General features: G+C 43.0%; 1 protein-coding gene across 3 annotated transcripts in view; it reads left to right on the forward strand.

Moving 5' to 3' along the window:
- Positions 1-1,514: 1,514 nt before the first annotated feature.
- The window catches only part of ZSWIM6 (zinc finger SWIM-type containing 6), a 109,646-nt gene continuing 91,375 nt past the window's right edge, over positions 1,515-19,785 (forward strand). The window contains exons 1-2 of one of the 3 annotated variants that reach the window (XM_032674982.1): positions 1,524-2,025; positions 2,777-2,858. In XM_032674982.1, coding sequence (XP_032530873.1) covers positions 1,573-2,025; positions 2,777-2,858 — 535 coding nt within the window. In that variant the 5' untranslated portion in view covers positions 1,524-1,572. Of the gene's footprint in view, positions 2,026-2,776; positions 2,859-9,365; positions 9,381-19,785 lie in introns of those variants that run through there. The other 2 variants (XM_032674983.1, XM_032674984.1) reach the window with 2 other exon arrangements.

Below are 19,785 nucleotides of genomic sequence, written 5' to 3' on the forward strand. Positions count from 1 at the left end.
AGCCAGTTCCTGACCCAGCACAGAGTGCCCCTGTCCAAGCTGTGGGCTGCCAGCTTTTCCAGGAGAATGCTGTGGGAGATGGTGTCAAAGGCCTTGCTGAAGTCCAGACAGACCACATCCACAACCTTCCCCTCATCTACCAGGGTCACCTGCTCATAAAAGGAGATCAGGTTGGTCAGACAGGACCTGCCCTTCCTAAACCCGTGCTGGCTGGGTCTGATCCCTTGTCCATCCTAAATAAGTTCCAAAATATTTAATTAATAGAAAATATTTGGTTTTAACCTTGGTCAATAAAAATAAAAAATCCCCTCGACTGCTCTACAATGACGCATCAAAGCCTCTCGGTATTTTTAAAATGTAATTACTAAAACAAAAATGTTTTTTGCTCCAGAGTAACACGAACACCAAAGAGCCCCTCTGCGCAAGGAAAAGCGGTGTGGGCTGTGTTTGCTACTCCCGATCCTTGCCGTGAGGCACTTCCATGCGGTGTTCCAGGAGCGGCGGAGGCGGGAGCGGCGCTCTGTGCCGAGGAAAGCGGCGGCGCCAGCGGGATCCCGAGAGCCTCAGCATATCTATATATACACAAATACATGTATTTTTCAGGAAGGACACTAAATTTGAGGATCCGGCACACAGCCCCGAATGGCGCGGTTTTTTAAGGATCGCCGAGAAACACCCCGGCCGTCCGGTCTGTCGCCACATCCTCACGACCCACCTGGGCAGACGCAGTGCCTTCATCGCAATCCAACTGGCTGTCAGCGGGTCCGCACAGCCCGGCCCTTCACCCCGGGGCTCCCGGGGCGCTCCCAGGCCGGGACATCCGCAGAGCCAACCGGGAGCTGGCACCGGGACGACGGCGCTTACCGTATTACCTATAATCGAGGGAAAACAAAAAACTCACTCGCCGACACACCTTGGAGTTAGCCTCTCTGAGGAACGTCAAGGACTTGTTATAGGCACGCGCCGGGGCTCCTGCCACAGAAGGGGCTTCGTCCGTCCCGCCCCTGAGGCAGGAGCCAGGTCTTTTCCGTCCTCGCTCCGCCCCAGCCGTTACCGTATTTCCCGTCCGCAAGGCGTGGCTCCCCCTACCCTTCCGGCTTTCCCGGCAGAGGTGACCGGGTTCAGGCCGTGGCGGTGGGCCCCGCCCCCGCATTCCATTCCCTATATGGCAGTGGAGAGGGGGCGCCGCAGGCCACGCCCCCCTTTTCCCACCACTTGCGCGAGGGCGCGCTCGGGCTTGCGCGCGTGACATCAGCGGTAGAACGGCCTAGGAATGAAGGGGGTGGGAGCACCGCCTCCTCCCCCCCCGCCGGGGCCGTTCTATTTACGTTTGTGAGCTGATTTGCATAATGTCACGCCCACAGCACCGCCCCCCGGGCCCCGAGGCCCCGCCCTCTTCACCATATTAGGGCAGAGAGGGGCGTGTCCCCGGCGGCTCGCGGGAGCTCGCCGCCTTCCTGGAGCCGTTTATACAGTACAGCCACTTCCGCTGTCGGCTTAGAAGGGGCGCGATCATGGCGGAGCGCGGTCAGCTCCCCCACCCTGCCAAGCGCCTCTGCTGCAGACCCGGCTATGGCTCGGGCTGCAGGCCGGGGCAGCGGGCAGGCGGCGCTGGGCCCGGCGGCGGCGCGCTCTGCGCCGGATCCTCTTCCGCAGCCGCCGTCGCCGCCCTGGGGCTGCTGCCGCTCGGCAAGACCCAGAGCCCTGAGTCTCTGCTGGACATCGCGGCTCGCAAGGTGGCGGAGAAGTGGCCCTTCCAGCGGGTGGAGGAGCGGTTCGAACGGATCCCGGAGCCAGTGCAGCGCAGGATCGTGTACTGGTCCTTTCCCCGCAGCGAGAGGGAGATCTGCATGTACTCCTCCTTCAACACCGGCGCCGAGGATCCCGCCGCCGGCCCCGGCGGCGCCGCCGCGCCCGGCGGAACCGCGGACGCCACCGCCGCTGCCGCCGACGAGAACCGGCTGCCCTTCCGCAGGGGCATCGCTCTGCTCGACGGCGGCTGCGTCGATAACGTCCTGCAAGTCGGTGAGTCACCGGCCGGCAGGGAGGGCACCGGCGGCCGCCCCCGGGGTCGCAGGTCTTCCTCTGCGCGTCACCCGCCCGCCGTCCGTCCGTCCCTCCCTCCCTGCGCCGGCAGCTCCCCGCCCGCGGCCCGGCCCATGCAGCCCTTCACTGCCTGGCTATACTGCGGGCCCGGCAACTTCCTCCGCCGGTCTCCTCCCTCTCGCGCCCGGGACGCACAGTGACTCCCTGGCTCCGTGACACGGACTCGGTCTCTGCCTGCCCCCTTTAACTCTCAGCCTCGCACCTCGCCGTGCCCGCTTCCGGCCCATGTAATCCCGTTTGGCTCTGGCCCCCTCCCAGCACCCACCCCCGATAATCCGGGTCACCGCTTTACCCCGAGCCACAACAGCGAGGAGATGCTGCTCCCCCATCCAAAGGGGGGGGACCGCCGGTGGAAATGAATCAGCAGAAGGACGGCCGGCGGGGGAAGGAGGGGGGTGTGGGTTGCGTCGCCGTCCAAAATAAAGACATAAAAGCGTCGCAAGACCCTGGCACGGGGAGGGAGTGCGGGGGGGATCTTGGAACAAAGGCATTTCGAGGGCATCAGCGGCGAGCCGGAGGGAGGGGGCGCGATCCACGCCGCCGAGGATGGTGGAGCTGGGGTGGGAGCTTTGGGATGAGCCACTTCGTGACAAAGAGACGGGGGGGGGGGGGGGAAGCGCAGCTCTTCCTCCTCCTGGAACAATGTCCCCTTCTTCTTCCTCCCCCCCAGCCCAGCCGCCTGCCGCTGCTCTTCACCCGCTGCGGGCGCCTCTGGTTAACTCCTCCCTGCCAGTGTTTAAAGGGCTGCAGAGGTGGGTACCCCCCCACGCACTTTTTGGGGGCTATCTGCCGGGGGAGGCTGACCTTCCATTCAGGAAATGGAAGGGAGCCGCCCCCGGCAGACAGTCCCCTCCGCCAGTGGGTGATGCTCTTTGTGCGACCCGGCCACTTTGTTCTCATTTTGATGTTGTTTATTTGCGTCTTTTTTTGTTTTCCTCCCAGTTTTCTGTCGCTTCCCCTCCTCCTTCTCTGAAAAGGGAAAGGCAGACAAAAGAAGTTGCTGCTCGCCTTTTGTTGACGGCGGCGGCTCGGTGTGTGTATGTGTGGGGCGCCGGAATCCCTCCCTTCATCCTCCCCAAAACCTCGGTCCTGCCAGCTGTGGGCTTGACTTGGCAGGCACCTTGCAAACGTGCCACGAGTTTTCTTGTCGAAGGGAAGACGTGTCCCTGCTCCTAGGCTCAGTGCCCCTCCCTTCTGCCTAGGGGGACTTGTTTTTTTAAAATCTAATTAACTTTGTTATAAGTTTCATCTTTTGGCTTTCTCTTTCCAAAGGTCTGAGGTGCATCTGTGGTTCCTCAGGACTGGCAAAACCAGAAATAGGGCTTTTTTGGTTTGGTTGGCAGTGCTGAGGTTTTTTTTTTTCTCTTGCTTGCACTTGATTCTGTTAGCAAGCGATGAGGAATGACAGGAGTGCACATAGAAAGGGTTTCTTGGCTGATTGCATTTAAGCCAGGAATTCACTGTGAAAATAAAACCAAGGGGCAATAAATAAGAGATGCAGTCTTCTCTTGCAGACAGAAACCCAGCGTGGGCTTTGCTTTGCTTGCTTGCGGCAGTGGAATAGGCCTCAGTGAGTAGTTGTGAAAGAAAAAAAGTAACTTTTCATATGTCTTCCAAGGGGGGGGCATTGAGTAATGCTGGCAAGGGTCAATGTGAAGAAACAAAATATGCATAAATACAACTGAGGTGTTGACTGCTTCTTCTGGATCCCTTATATACATTCCAAACAAATGCTATACCTACTGCTGCAAATACATTTGCTTTCTTGTATTCCCCCCCTCCCCCATGTGAGCTTCCTTTGAAAGTCTGTGCAAAAATAGTAGTAGAAACTGGTGATATGAAAGATGTCAGTTGTTTTGACAGAGGCCTTTGGCGAGGGAGCTGAGGAGGACTTGGGTAGGCTGGGTCTTGCTGTAGGAAAGTTCTTGTGTAATTTGGGTAGGTAACTGTATCATTAAGGCCAAGTCTTGCTGACAAGATATTCCTTGTGAAGCAGAAAGGTGCAACTGTTAAAGGCAATTCAAACAGAGTAAGTTATATTGGGCAGAGAATGGAATTGGTTCCATGTAATACAGCTGAATATGTAGCATTGATGGCAACTCAACACTGAGTTTATGTAAGTGCATCTTTAGTGACCATATAAATGTTAACTTATGTTCTTTGCAGTATGACTAATGGAAACTCTGTAAATGTTTACTATTGTGCTATAGAGAAGTGCAGTTACTGGACAAACTGTGTTTTATTACATAATTTTAAGAGCATTGCTTGTAACTTGAAGTATTATTATAAACAGGGAATGTAAGATTTGATTTCTGAGAGATGCATGAATGGTAGTTAAGTGGAACCATTTGCTTCTGAATTTTACGTTTTAAATTTTCCAGTGTAGCCCTGAATAAACATTCTGACAATTTTATGATGGTAACTCATTTCAAGCAGGAGGATTTCAAAAACCTTGTGTCCAAGCTTTGCTAAAAATCTTCATGTGATCCTTCATGCCCCCCAACTTCGTCTCGTGTTTTGTGACGAAAATCCGAAGTAAAAAGGTGATGTCATATTAGTGATACACACAAACAGTGTTCTTGGTAATCAGGCAGTAAAGTTGTCTGCTAGCCTCTTTTGAAGTTGAGTGATATTGTCGTAGCGTAATAATTAGCCTCGCTTAATTTTGAAAGTTTTTTTCTCCAGAGAAGTTGGCTTCAGAATTCCATTTTCATCTAATTTATTGCTGTATTTCTAGCTTTTTGATATGCTTCAATTGGACATGAAGGATTTTCTTTTTTAGTTTGTTTATGTAAAAAAACCAGAGAATGCAGGATCCTAAAGCAAACCTTCCCAGCTGGATGAAACAGCTCTTCTACCTTGCGTGTTTTAAATTTATTTCAAACCAAGTATTTTTAGTAAAAATTACAGTCTAAGCAATGAAGCACTTTGTGAGTAAATACAACAATCTGGAAGGAAAATTAGAAATTGACTGTGTTTCATTTGGCCAAATTTTTGAATATTCCAGAAGCAAGCAGACAGTTTTAGATGGTGAAGTGTATATTTGGGTTCTGAGGTTAGTCTTGAATTAGTATACAGTACTGTATTGTCGTCACAGCTGTGGCTGTCAAGGTTAGAAAGAGGTGTGATCCCTCAATAGCACGGCTGACCTGGTGAGAGCCCTTAATGCAACTATTCTAGGAGAAGAAAAAAACCTTTGTGCCTCTGCTGGTATGACTCTTGCTTGGGGAAAGACAGATTGCCTTGGTTGTAGTGCTGTAGAGCTCAGTTCCACTGCTGTAGCTGCATCTGCATTATAGGAGCACTTGAAGTGGGTTTTTTTGGTGGTTTTGTTTGTTTGTTTGTTTTTTGTGTGTGTGTTTGTTTGAGGTTTTTTTGGGTGGTTTTTTTTGTTTTTCTTGGGGTTTTTTTTGGATATGTCATACAAGTACTCCTACAGGATCCCTGCATCTCTGTAATTTGAGGTTGGTTTGTTTTTGTTGCATAGACCCTGCTTGTGCATACAGGCCTTTCTTAAAGGAGTTACAGCCTTTCCATGGTAGCATGTGGCTTTGTAAACTCCGTTGTCATGCCTCTTAGGCAAGGGAGTGAGTTGGAGGGAAGGGACTCTTACGGAAGGAGAATAATATGAAGAATTCATTGACTGGCACTTAGAACAGCTCCAGAATATAATGTTAATACTATGAGCTAGAAAATTGCCTTGTCTGTGGAAGGGGGTTCAGCCAAAGAACACCATCAGTGTGGAGCTCAGGTCATTTTTTTGAAACATCTTCAGTGATATGTGATTGGGTGATGTAACCAAAATACTCTTTAGAGAAAAGGAAAGTAAAATTCTTCGTTGTAAACTAGTGGTTAAAGGTCTGTGAATGTTTCTTTGTTGGTTCTTAAATGAAGTTAAAGGCTTGAGACTTTTTTTTTCCGGATTCTCTTTTAATGAGAAGTATTTATCTTCTGACTCAGAGGTGCTTTTATCATCTGTTATTACAGCTGATTATTTCCCTCCTTTTCCTTTTTTAAAAAATATTTTTAAATATGAACTTTAAAGATAGTGATTACTTTCAAAACCAGGAGAAGTAATTTTTTCACCATGAAGAAGAGAAGGCTTTAGAAGACCATGTTGGTAGCTGCTGCATGTAATTCTGGTGGAATGTGTATTGTAGTCAGCAAATTTCAGATCCTTTCAATGGATGATGATTTGAGTTAAATTTTGGTTCTTCCTAGCCATCTTTACTAAAAAACCCACAAAACCTTTGAAATTGTGGAACAAGTAAAACAAAGGTGATTTCTCTTCTTTCTGGGCTAAGTTGTATGAATGCCAGTGGTATAACATAAAACACCTTTCTATTGATAAAAGTATAGCAAGTATTTTATGAGCAAAGCTAGCACAAATGTTATATTGTGCTGTGAGTTGAAATGTGCATTGTAGCAGACAAGATGATCTTCACTGATGCATGCAATATATATGTAATTGTTGATGAAACCTGTGGAAAAGATGGCTTTAGTAAAAAGATTTATTTAATGATAGTAATACTGAGTTGCGTGACAAAACTAAGGCTGTCATTAGTGGGAATGCAAGCCCTGTGTTTTGTGTTAACTTTTTATGACCTGTGATACCAAATTGTTCTGGTAAGTGTAGTTACCATTTTGCAAGGGGAAAAGGTTGTGTTAAACTCTACCTGTTTGAAGAAGAGAATTTTCTTTGCTGACATGCTGAAAGAACAATCATAGTTTCTTCCACCATCAGCCTAAGTTGGAGTTTGGTTAGGAATGTATGAGTAAAACAAGTAATCCAAAGTTTGTGAATACACTATTGTGGTACAGGCATAAACAAATGATGTCTGACCTTTTGGTGGACTTTTTTTGACTTAGTTCCAAGACTACTAGAGTCTTGCAAAAATGTCTTCATTGATTCCAGTTTCAGTTTACTTTAAGAAATAAGTACCAATATTTCCAAGTTCCAGAACAGAAATAAGTAAGCTCACTTTTAAATATTTCTTCCTGAAAGGGAGACATCTAATGCGTTCCAGTTTCCATGTTAGATTTGGAATGTGATGCATTAATTGGGGAATGCGCAAGCTATTTTCAGTGTGTGCTCTGATGTACTATCCTTGACCTTGAATAATTTCTTTGGAAACCCTAAAAAAAAAAGTAGGGGAAAAGAAGTGAAAAAGCTGTCTTCTAAGACTGGATCACTGAAGGTGGGAAAACTTTGTAAATCAGCTCCTTCCTTTTATTCAGTCATTCTAAAAATATCTAATCTGGATTTGAAGAGAACATAAGCCTTTTTGAGTGATTTCAAGATCTGAAAATAAAACCTTTTACTAATTGTGAATTATCGGATAAATGTAATAGGACAGCATCAATACTGCTCTAGAATTCATTTAATTTAAGGAAAAAAATTAATTGCAAATCACTTCCCATCATAATTTTAAAAGAAAGGAATCTTCCTTTATACAGAAATTTTATATTTGGTTGATGTAATAAAATTTTTCGTTGTCTTAGGTCCCCTTAATTTCAAGGCTTTTCTCACTTCCAAGAAAACAATTTTCATTTTCCAAGTTTGCATTCTGTTTTAGAAAGTATTTCTGTCTTTGTATATGATCAGATGTTTTGGTGTGTAGCAATGCTTGAATTTGAGTCAGTTGTCATGCCAGCAGACTGATGCCTTCGTGTGCTTTCTCACTCTCCCTGTACTCTTAAGTTTCAGAGATGAACAATTAATTAAAAGCAAAATCTGTGTGTGAGGGTAGGCTGGAGCTGTTTAAAAGTTAGCATATGTCAAACGGTTTTCCTTAAAAAGCTAGTTGCTGCATTTTCCTCTATCACTGGTTTTTTTTAAAACCTTTTAAAATTGAACCATTACTTAAGAATGTGGTAAAGTTCTAATTTAAAAAATACAACCTACTCCAAATGAAATGAAGCATACTGTCACATACAGCAATTTTTACTGGTGAAGGGTAAAATATATTAGATGGCACGCTCGAAGATGTGTCTACATGGGTTTAACTTAAATGTTACCTGCTGTCTAGGTAAGCTAATTATGTCAAGATAAAGCATGATGCTTCTTAGTAGTGTAACAAAATATGAGTGCAAATTCACTGTAGTATAGGAAAGCGCCTGACATCCCTTAACTCACTTTTTCTTTAGCTGGTTTTCTTTGGGGATTAGGTAGGAGAATTTACTGCATCTTTAAATAAAAAAAAAGACAAGGAAGAAAGGACCATGCTATTTTAACTGACAAAAGCTGTCCTAATTATGAATATGCTGTCTGTGACATGAACTAATTTGAAATCTTAAAAAGCTTTCATGTGCAGCAAGGGTACAGATTTAATGTGAATTCTGATTGCCTGGAATGCAGTCAGCCTGACAGCACGTGACAGCACGTGAATACTCAGTACTCTCCAACAACTGCACTTGTTCTGGGAGATCTGTCTCCTTGAACTTCCAGTTTTTCCTCTCCGTTTACCATCTAAGACTAGCTACGTAAAAAGCTTCTTTTAACTGGGTGTGTGTGCAGCCCTTGACATGGCGTCATAACCTTCTGTGACCTGGATCACTAGAGATGTTGGCTGGTACTGTATGCTGGTTTGCATTCTCCTTACAGCTACATGACAGTTATCATGATTTATGTGAATGCCCTTGCGGCTCATTACCCTAACGGAGTAGCAATATGAATCCAGTCTGTGTTGCTTTGGCCCTGCTATGGAAGACCAGAAAGTCTGGAGAACTTGAGATGTAAGTCACAATCTTACAATAGTTGTTTTCTGACTTAATTCTGCAAATGTACAAACGGACTGGAGGAGTGTAGCCTTCTAATTGTAGAGAATTCCTTCGTGGTTGAGTCAGAACTGATAAAAGGCCTGCTGTACAAGTGGGATGGGAATACAAAAGACTTTTTCTAATGTGACACCATTCACTATAGACTGAAGAGTCTCCTAATGTGGAATTTTTGCCAACACTTTATTAAACCCTTCTGAAAAATCAAAACATTGTCAAAGAGGGGAGACCCGAGCAGTGTTTAAAATGTATTTTAAAGTAATTGTGATATGCACCATCACATGCTTTATAAAGGAGAGTTCCTTTTTATTTGTGGGGGTTTTATTATTATTTCTTTTTTTTTTTTTTTTTTTTTTTTTTTTTTACTCTAACCCTCTGTTCCTCTTTGCAAGTGAATGCATTTGACAGTCTTGAAATACCTGGAAATTTTGCTGTGGAAAAGCATGGGCAATTGCTGAGAAGGTCTGTTAATTGGAAGGATACAGTAAAACCTGTCAGTAAGTTTAAATTCACACTAGTAGAGCTAGCTGAACAGATAAATAAGAAGCTCATTTACTTAATTAATGTGCTAAAAATTCAGATGATCTACCTTTATCCTGCTTTATTTACCAATCTGCCTGTTTATGTAAGTCATCTTTTATTGTTAATTGGTGTCAGACCTTTAATATGTTATGGCATTGTTGGAAAAATAACTGGGCGAAAAAGGCATAAGAAGAAGAAATTTCACAGACGTGTGTGTTAATATTTATGTATCAATTAATATTATTTAAATATTATAATGAATATTTACTAATATTTATTGTGTCTTTTTTACATTTTTCTTATTTTACTGAAGTTAATCACATTAAAGTGATTGTTTTAAGAGCTGGGAAGATCAGCTGTTGCATAGCTGTATGACTTCTAAGAAATGAGACACTTTATTGAACATGTGCCAAATTTAACTGGTTACTGACAGCTGGTAGTAATCCAGTGACAGTGCAGGAACTATGCAGGAGTTGTGCAGCTGACTACAGTGTTTAATTTATACTCACTAATGAAACAAAAAACATTTGACCGTCGAGGCACTTAAAATTGGATAAAGTTTTATAAAGTGTGAGACAAATGTACAGTCTGTAAGAGTAGAGGATCAGGTTTGCATGCATTCTAATTATATAAGTTTTTTTAAACTTGTATTAAAAGCAAGATGTTGGGTTAAAGGCTTTAGCACTGACTCTCAGATTTGTTTCCTTATGCTTAAAGTTCAGCTCTTTCCTGTTCTAAACTAGTGACCTGTCTGCATAGCAGTGTTCCGTTATGTGTGCAAGGCATAGGGGCAGCACAAATTCTCTTCCACAGTTCAGCTTCTAACTTACCCTGACTTAGCCACTTATGTGCCACTGTGGCTATGAAAGGATGGCAGATAAAATCAGTATTAAGAATTCATTACCAAATGCACCTACATTTGGTAATAATCTTCTTGGGATCTTCTGGAAAATGTAAGCAAATCAGTGGAGTGGAGAACCATACAGTAAGCTATTTATTGGTTGCTTCCACAGCAGTTGCATCAGACTTTGCTTCTTCTGTTTGTGGCGCGCAGTGCTTTGGGAGGGTGGAAAGTAGGCTTAGTAAAACACTTGTTCGCATATTTACAAAGCTGGCCTCAGTGACCACATTAAACATGGCTTGTGCTGCTTCAAGACAATTCTGTGGAGTCTGCTTATTTTAAAAGTTCAAGAACGGGGAAAAATCAATACTCTGAGTGAACTGTTTAATATATTAGCTAAAGAAAAGGTCCGGAATGCTTTTATTCTGAAGTACTGTGTTATGACCAATGACAGCTGGGACAATTGGCTCTGCTGCTGCTGCTGTACATGCAAAATGAGTCTCAGTTCTTCCATTGATTTAGACTGTAAACCAAAACCTTGCAAACTGACTACAGTTAGTGTCTTGGGGATAAAATATCCAGTCCATTATATTCTGTTTCTGGATTTAGTGTAGCTATATTACACAGAAGCCTGAAACTTCAATTTCACTTCCTCTAGAGTAGGGTGATGTTATTGCAAGCCGTGATATGTGAGAACACCATCATGCAGCTTTCCTGGTCAAATATGAATGCATGGAGGTGACTTCAGCTCAACATGCTAATGCATGAATGGTAGGCAGTGACTAGGAATGAATGGGTTGTGATGTAACAGGTGCTATGACAGTCTGATGGGATAAGGAAGCTGAGAATAACTTGATCAATCCTACATACAAATTTTAGAGACAGCATGCCACTTAGCTTTACTGAGAGTTTTCAGTGATCAGTCTTTACACTGTCATGCATCCTGGCAATACTTTACAGACTTGATTTCTAGGTAATTATGCAGATGATAAATGTAAGTGGCTGTTTGGTGACAGGAGTGAAGAAGTGTTTAGTAATAAATAAGAGTTTGTCTTACTGAATATGTGCTTAAAGAGAAGAAAGGTGGTGAAATGCTGAGTTAGATGCTTTGTAGATGAGAGGCTAGGAAGAGAAGTGGGGAAGTGATGATACCTGAGATAAGGTAGAAGTCAGAGACTTCAGTAGATACCCAATGCACTTAAGGAGGATATAGTTCTCTCTATAGGGTCAACCTTCAATGGGTGTTAGCATAGGCATAGAAGATGATAGATTCTTTCCTACAAAATGAAACAGTTTTCAAAAGGGAAAGCAGGTAAACAAACTATAACTTAGCTTTTCTGTAACTTTTGAAATAGTAAAATATGTTTTAAGTTTTGAAGTGGGTGTTCTCTCTCTTTTCAACTTTTATGTTCCAATTTCAATTTTATAAATAAGATGTATCTGACGTACAAAGGTAAGCTCTGATTTTTCAGATAGCACTGACTTTCTGTGTATTTGAAGGGTGTTTGTCAATTTTACTTTATTAGAAGCAGAAACTATTTCTGTTGAGTAATGGTGGAGGCTTGACTATTACAGTGGTAGAATAAAAAAGTAGGAAGCAGGAAGGGGAAAGAGGAAGAGAACTTGTTGGAATTGCTGCGGTGGTGATCAGAAGGACTGGAGAAGTTTTTCCTGTGGATAAGAAGAGGCCATGTGGAAGACAAATCTGACATTAGTAGAGATATAAGATAAATAGTAAAGTTTGGAAACATAGGACAGATGTGGGTGTTGTAATCACAGCAGCTAAGAGATCTGAAATTTTGTTGTGTTTAAAAGGAAGGACTTGTATATGGTCAGGGCAACAAGGAAGGGTGCTGATGTGATCAGAAAAGTGAATATTCCCAGCACATAGAGTAAGCTTAAAGGAGTAAGATGTCAGTAAGATCAAAGCTGCTATTTCCTGATACTCAAAGTGTGAAATGATAGCTAATGAAACATGTGAGTGGATGAATGGAAACAGATCTGAATCATGGGCATGAGCTTTAGTGAATCATGCCTGTTATGAGATCCATCTTCCTCTCCCTCTTTGAATAACAAAAAGAAGTTTAGAAGTAGAGGTAAGTGTTGAGAAACTGCTACTGAAAGGAGGAAGCAGAGGAAGATGACTGAACAATGAGACACTAAGATGACTGAACAATGAGACACTAAGCTGTGATTTTTAGGAAGTAAAAGGAGAACCACAAAAACTAGTAAAGGTCTAAAGTTCTGGGAGGCAAATCAACATTTTATAGAAGTGCTGAAAGGTGCAGGAACCTGAATCCAGAAAACATCTCCACTGAGGACCATGGTGAAAGCCCTCCCACTGAGATGCACTGTGCTGGAACCAGCAGAGGCCCAATGGCAGAACCACATTCCAGGCAAAAGAGCCTTGGTGTATCAATGACTTTGCTGTGGGAGCGAGGTGGTGATGTGGGACAAGGTGGTGGTGTGATATCACACAAGCATCTCAGGCGAAACTTGATGGGTGAATGAGGTGGGAGAACCAGCAGCATAAGAGTGCAAGAAGTTTGTATATTAGCCTGGCATGCATGTAGCTTGTTTGGTAGGAATGGGGTTGTCTGTAGTTGTGTTTTGGTCCAGGAGGCTGAGAGGTATAGCATGTCATTCAGCCTTGGTGAGGAAATAAATGTCATGAGCCTGGGAATGGAGGGGTGGGGTATAAGTGAATATGCCAAAGTCAATCTGCTTGTATTGCAGCTGATGCTGGTTTGAAGTGCCAGAAGCAGAATGGGAAGGCTGTGTCTGTAGGGCTGACTGGAGGTGAGACTGCTGTGGACGTAGCCTGCAATTTAATCTGCATTTAGTAGCTGTGTACAAGTAATGTACCAGCATGTTCAGTGCAGGCTGGAGGGACCTTTGATGGGCTCATCCCTGGCAGAGCTCACTGCCCTCTCACCCTGCTCTCTGCACTGAGCAGCTCCACTTCCACAGGCAAAAGCACTGCTGGACCTTTGGTTGGTTGGCTTTGGCAAAAATGGATATATTTGCAAGCAGGGGGCTGTTGCAAGATTTGTGGGCAATACGTGCTGTCTTAACAGCAGTGCCCCAGTGTGGTGGTTGCAGCTTGCTGGCCCTTATGTGGGCACACTGGTATGGCAACACAGGGCCTCCACTAACTTGAGCAGTGTATGTGAGCTCTTCAGAGGCTCTTGTACCAGTCTACAAAACCTGGGTTGTGTCCTAAAGGTGGTAGGCTAAACAAGGGCTGAAATAAGTTAGTCTGTGGTCTTTGTAAATGTGGGTTTAAAGCTCAAATTCAGGTCTGCTGTGTTTGTCTTCTTTCTAAGGCTGGCAACCTTAGGTTGCCTGACAAAGACTGTAAATGAACAAGGCCTTAAATTCTGAGAGCAGTTATGACTATATTTCCAGCTGCAATTTAGCAAGAGTTATCATTCTTGCCCCCGCCTTATTCTGGGGAGTGGCCATATTCCTGGTTTGCCAAGCTTGCAGCCCTAAGGAAGTTGCTGATGTGGAAGCACAGTGTGACTGTAAGCACGAGAGTTCTTCTCCAAAAGCTCGTTCCAGCAGATTTTGCCACCTCTTGTCACTCAGTGAACTCCTCCAAGGATGGACTACAAAACAGGCCTATCAAAATAATTGTTTCACATTGTGAAATGCTTGTCACGAATATGGTAAATGAAAGAACTGACTTATTTGCCGTGCCTTGGCTCATTTACTGCTCTGTTCCTCACTGTGTAACTTACAACAGCAAATGCACATTGCTGTGCTTATAAACTTGTATTTTGCAAAGGTTTTCTGTGATTGGCATTTGCACACTTCACCCATGGTGATGATTGCTGTGTGTTATCCACCCTGAAGTTACGTAATTGCTTTAGGCTGGCTTATATTCAGGCTGCTGTCAGAGGAATGCTGCAGTTTTCCTCAAGCTTGCAGCTTGTGCCAAGGCTTGTGGAGCTGTGTGGTGAGCCAGAGAACTGGCCTGCTTATGAATTCAGATCTTGCTGGGTGAGTTTCACTTGGTTTATTGGCCAAGAAAATGCTACTGTTGATGCAAGGGAGAGGAGATTGCAAGAGGGGGCACTGAGAAATGCAGGGCTCCTTTCTGTATTGGTCACACTCGGACTAGCCTAAAATAACCGAACTGCTGCCTGGGGAGAGGAGATGGCTGCTGTGCTTGGGAATTCACCTGCGGCAAAAGGCAGCCTGTTTGTTTCAGAGGCATCAGCACAGGCCTTTCCCGAGCCCAGACTGTGTGTTGGCCCATGTGAGTGAGCTGTTTTCCACATCGCTTCATCAACAGTGGGGGTTTTTTGTGTGTGTTACAAAACCTTGGCCAAGTCATGAGTACCTGTCCCACACTCCACCAGTGGTTAAAAGAAAGAGAGGTAAATGTTTACTTTGAGTACAAGAAAGAGGAAAGAAATACCTAACCATTTAGTCCATTTGTGCACATTCATGTCTGTCGATATTTGCATAGCTGATGCAAAAGGTAGTTTTTGCCTTCAAAGTTCATACATTTCCTCTTGAGGCAGTGCTGAACTTCAGCATACTTATGACTTTCAAAGTAGTTTTTCTCCTTATTATGCAGTTGTTTGGTGACCTACTAGGGTGTTCAGTGTTTATTTTCATCATAGCTATTGACTTCAGTTGCTAAAGTAAGCGTTCGCAGCTTTTTGCGTGACTAGACCTGATGAGCCAACATAGCTAAGAGTGAGGTGAAGTCTCTTCTTTCCTTCTTGAATTTTGATCTGTTGCCACTTAAGAGTCTCACTGGAGGCCGCAGGGTTGTGGTAGTGTAACAGAGACTTTAGTTGTCTGACATGGTCTTTTTTACTGGTAGCATTACTTGAAAAAGAAATGATGGAGCATGACTTTCTTTCAAGAAGATTTTGAGCTGGGTTTGTAGGATGGGCTCATGGTGGGGGAAAAAACTTACTGCTTTTAAACTCAGTATTTTTATATGAACATCACTGAGAGTCTAAAATAGCTGTGATGTTCTGGTATCATTACTGCTTCTCCAACTACAACAGCAATTGAGCAAAATGTTGGTGCTTTTGTACAGCTTCTGTAGTGTGGAAGCTAAATGACAGCTACTTTGGTAAGTGAGGTGTATTTACTGAAATGATCTGTTTTCAGGACTGAAAGCCAATGTGTGATCTATTTCAGATGAACCTAACTAATGCAGAACTTAGTTTGCACATAACTGGTGGAGTTATGAAAGCCCTGTTGCACACTTCACAGTGTAGATGAGGCCATTTTTAGGGTAGAAATGGCTTCCCTTTACCATAAAGAGAGATTTCATGGAACTTCGTATGCCTGTCTGGGAGAGGGTGTTTGGCTTTCTCAACTGCTTGCGCTGGGGGAGATCAAAGCTTGGTACTGCTTGCTTTCAACAGCAGCCTGCTTCAGTGAGGAAGTATTCATCTGAGTTGCTCACATCCTAGAGCCCTTCTACAGCTCTGCCTAGACAATTGTGGCTGTCAGAACTGTTAAAGCATTCATGAGCAAGACACCAGGTCCTGCAGTTGTACATAGCTTAAGCAGGGTACTTTACCTCTCTGGGTTGTCTCCTGCTGGAAGGAGAAGACATGCATGACCTGCATGACCTCTAACTGCTAAAAGTGTCTAGATCCTTCCAGACCTCTGCAGGTGGTGTTTACTGTACATGTTTATCCAGGATCCTAAATTAAATATTTTTTATTTGAGGAAAGTGAAGTTTATGTAGTCTGGAATATTTCCTGCTCTATAGCAACACTGCTAAGATCCTTCTAAAATTGATGTCTGCTTGTTTTAGGCTGATCACAGGTGTTTAACGTGATACTTTGCAAGCTGACTATGACTTCTGCAAGCCAGGCTTGTTAAAGAAATGCCAGCTTGAACTCTTGTCTACTTAGGAGAATGGAAAGCAGTCAGGTGTATCACTCGTTCAGTTTTTATACAAATTAGTATGGTTTCATGGTTGTCTTGTTTTTGATCTCTCCACCTCTACCTCTACTTCTGTCTTGCTCTTTTGAAGATAAATACAATCAGGGGAAACTGGCTGTTCAGCACAGGGTTTTGAACTATACACAGTGCTGTTGCTCACATGAAGTTAACAAGTAGGAAAAAGAACAATCCCCATGGGTAATGCAAGAGGTTCTTTAAACAGACTCAAATAAAACAAAAGTGTTCAATTTTGAAGCTTGGGTAAGTTACATTGAGCTAAGAAGCACAATCCCAGGAAGGTTGGTGGCTTATGGGGCCTGGGTGAGGGAAGAGGAGAAGAGCAATGCCTGTAGACTTCCTTTATCTTCATTAAATTCTTAAGTTATTTCATCTACTATGGGTGGATAGGTATTCTTCGGTTTCTATATTTGCACAAATCAAAGATTGCGATTCATATCATTCTAGAAAAAGTACTTTATGTCAAATTTTTTTTGTAACTACGTTTTGTCTTTAATGTGGGGAAAACTATTTTTACCTTTATTTATTGGACAGTCAAAAGAGGGTTAAAACCCTGGGATTTTTATGCATTGCAGTTGCGTGAGCATCCACAATGTGTAGATTTTACAATCTACCAAGTGTAAAACTTATTTGGATTAATGTTTTTTAATGGAAAAGACAGCTCAGACTGAATGTTTAATCACAACTCTGGGGTTGAGTGAAAAACAGTCTACCGCCAAAATCCAGAAGGATGCACCTAGTTCTTTGCATACACTTTTGCTCACAAGTTCAGAATTTTATGGAACTGGTTCAGGAAGCCTGACTTGCACTTGCCGTCCTTGCTAAAGCCCTCCAGAAGCATTACGTAAATACCCTCACAGCAGCTGGAGGTGAGAATGTTGCCTATGGGTGCATGGCCAGAAGCTGCTGGGTGTCAGCTGCTCCCTGTAATTTCCTCTCTTTGGACTTTTATCTTTTACATTCCTGATAGACAGCTGACTGCTTTCCACCAGGGGCTAAAGTCCTATGGTTTACTTTCCAGTCACTGTTGGGAGACTGTCCACAGGGCAATTTCCTTGGAGCAATGAATATGCCACCAGCTGTGCCTGTGCATAGTTTTTTTTGCTGCAGTAGGTGTGAAGTCATGCAAGGTTGTTTGACCTAGCAGAGAAGTTTAAGACTACTCTTGGATTTTAAATTTGAAGATATGAGGAAAAACTCATACTAGGTTCAGATTACTACCACTTCTAAAATTGTGTGGTTTTATCTGCTTAGGTGCTTTTGGAATTCAGGCTAGAGTTGCTGTTGGTTATGCTGTGCAGATGGTAGGTTTAGTTCATCTAGTAGTCTCCTTAAGTGTATCTGTCTTTAACCATAAAACTGTGTGCAAACTCGGACTTGGGACTCCTGAAATTATTTTTAGCACACAATTACTTCTAAATGTATCCAAGAAGAACTTAGTGTGCACAGTGATTTGATAAGCTTCCATCAAGTTGAATCTGTCACAGTCAGGATGCAAGTACTGGATCTGTTCTAGCACACAATACTTTGGCAGAAACAACAGGCACAAAATTAATTAGTCTGAGGCTCTAAGAGGTGTACTTTAGTAGTCTCTTCCCAAGAATAGTGCAGCAGCAGATAATAAAGAAAATAGATGATTTGTGCATAATGATTGAATCCTTGGCTATTGAGAGGCCTTAGAACATTGGTCATTTGAATCACATGTATGAAACTCGCTTTTAGATAGGAGTGTCACTATTCTTGACTTAGACCATTATGAACACTTAGTAAATTGAGATATTAAAAGCAAAGCATTGGTTTTGGAATCACTGGTATCCCAAAAAGAAGGGAAAATGTATATTGAATAATGAATTATGGTGAATATACAGGTTCACACTGTGCTTCTCACTGAGCTTCGTGATGGTTTAATTAATTTCTGTCTTCCTCCCCCCTCCCATGTAGTAGTGATGAGAAGGCAGTTTATTATAAAAAGACAGTTGAAACTTAAACCACCTATTTGTAAGCAGAATGCGACATTGGCCTCCATAGGTGTAATGGTTGTGAACCTTTTGAAATCGTTCAGTTCTTAATTGCCAAAAATTTGAAATGCGTTCTAGATGACTGCAAGCTTTTTCATCTTTTTGCATTCTGGTTAGTCAGAATACAATACAAAAAATTTGGTGCATCCTTATAAACCTGCTTTAATTTGGTACATACAGAGGGTGAATTGAACACAAAGGAGAAACCTCTGCTGGAGTAGCTTCATTCAACCTGGTCAGTTAGCAAAAAATGTATTTCGTCAGAAGAACAGGTAGGGTATGCGTGCTGTATCTTGGTCATCATTTAAAGTTAATACCTGAAATAATATATCAAACTGGGGACTGTGCTGTAATTGGCAGGTTATTTTAGAGGGGAAAAAACATAGCAGGTGAAAGGAATCTGTGACTTTTAACAATTTCACTGAAAATTATTAAGTTTCCATGCCTGAAAGGTGGAATAACTTTTTCTTCTGTTGACAGCATTCAGAATTAACATATATCTATCCTGTTAGATTTACATTGGCCCACCTAGTCCACTTAAAGCAGGAAAAAGACCTCTGAGAAAACCTTCGTTAACCCTGTGTGCTGATGATGACTGCTGCTCCTCTCATTTCACAAGTAGCGGTTAGTAGGGAGACCGCCTGTTTTTGGCATTCTGAAGTTAATTACATTTATCGTGCTCTTTACACAGGCTAATTTTGAAGGCTTATAAAAATAGGTGTGTGGGGGAAGGGGGGTGAAAAAATTGTCCAGAATATATAAAAATGCTTATATGTTTTGGAGACTTTTGTCCATTGTAAACATAGAAACTACTTGCCAGCTTTTGTTTTCTGCCAGTGATAATAGGTTTTCCATACATCCACAATATTTATTGTATAAACAGCCAACAAAAGCTCAGGCTTTCAGGGGTAAGGTGAGCTGGCCTCTAGGTAGAACAAAGACCTTTGGTAGGGTAGGTGAGACCTTTTTTTTCCTCCTGGAACACCAATGTAAAGGCAGCTGACAGTATGAGTGCAAATCGGAAACATATCTGGAAACTTAATTCCCCCAGCTGTGGTGTTACTGAAGTGCAAGGATTTATTTTTGTCCTACTGTCTTTAAGGATGTTCATATTTAGCAAGTACAGCTATGCTTTTTGGTTTGTGGGAAAAAAAAAGATAAAGCACGGAGAATAATTCTGTTAGAGAAACAGACATGCTTGCACAAGTGGTGCGATTTGTCTTGTGGTGAGGAATGATGGAGTCGCTGGGATTAAACTAGATTAAATAAATATACAAGCCCTCTAGGTCCTGGGGCTTTTGGGTTTTCCTGAATTCAGCATTATGTGGAAGTGTTATGCAAATAATAATTCAAAATAAGCGACTCCTGATGTTTGTAAACCGGTATCTGATGTGCTTGCTTTTGTAATGCTCCTTCCATAGCCATGATATTGCTTACTTTGCATGGGTGTTATTACTTAGAAAACCCTAAAGGAATACTACTCACCTCCTCCGTAGTTTTTCTGTGTGCCTAAACCATTACCACAAAGTCTTGATCTAGCTCTGAGACTACTTTAGCTCGAGTGTTTAGTGTATTCTG

The sequence above is a fragment of the Chiroxiphia lanceolata genome, chromosome Z (assembly GCF_009829145.1).
Source record: "Chiroxiphia lanceolata isolate bChiLan1 chromosome Z, bChiLan1.pri, whole genome shotgun sequence".
NCBI lineage: Eukaryota > Metazoa > Chordata > Aves > Passeriformes > Pipridae > Chiroxiphia > Chiroxiphia lanceolata.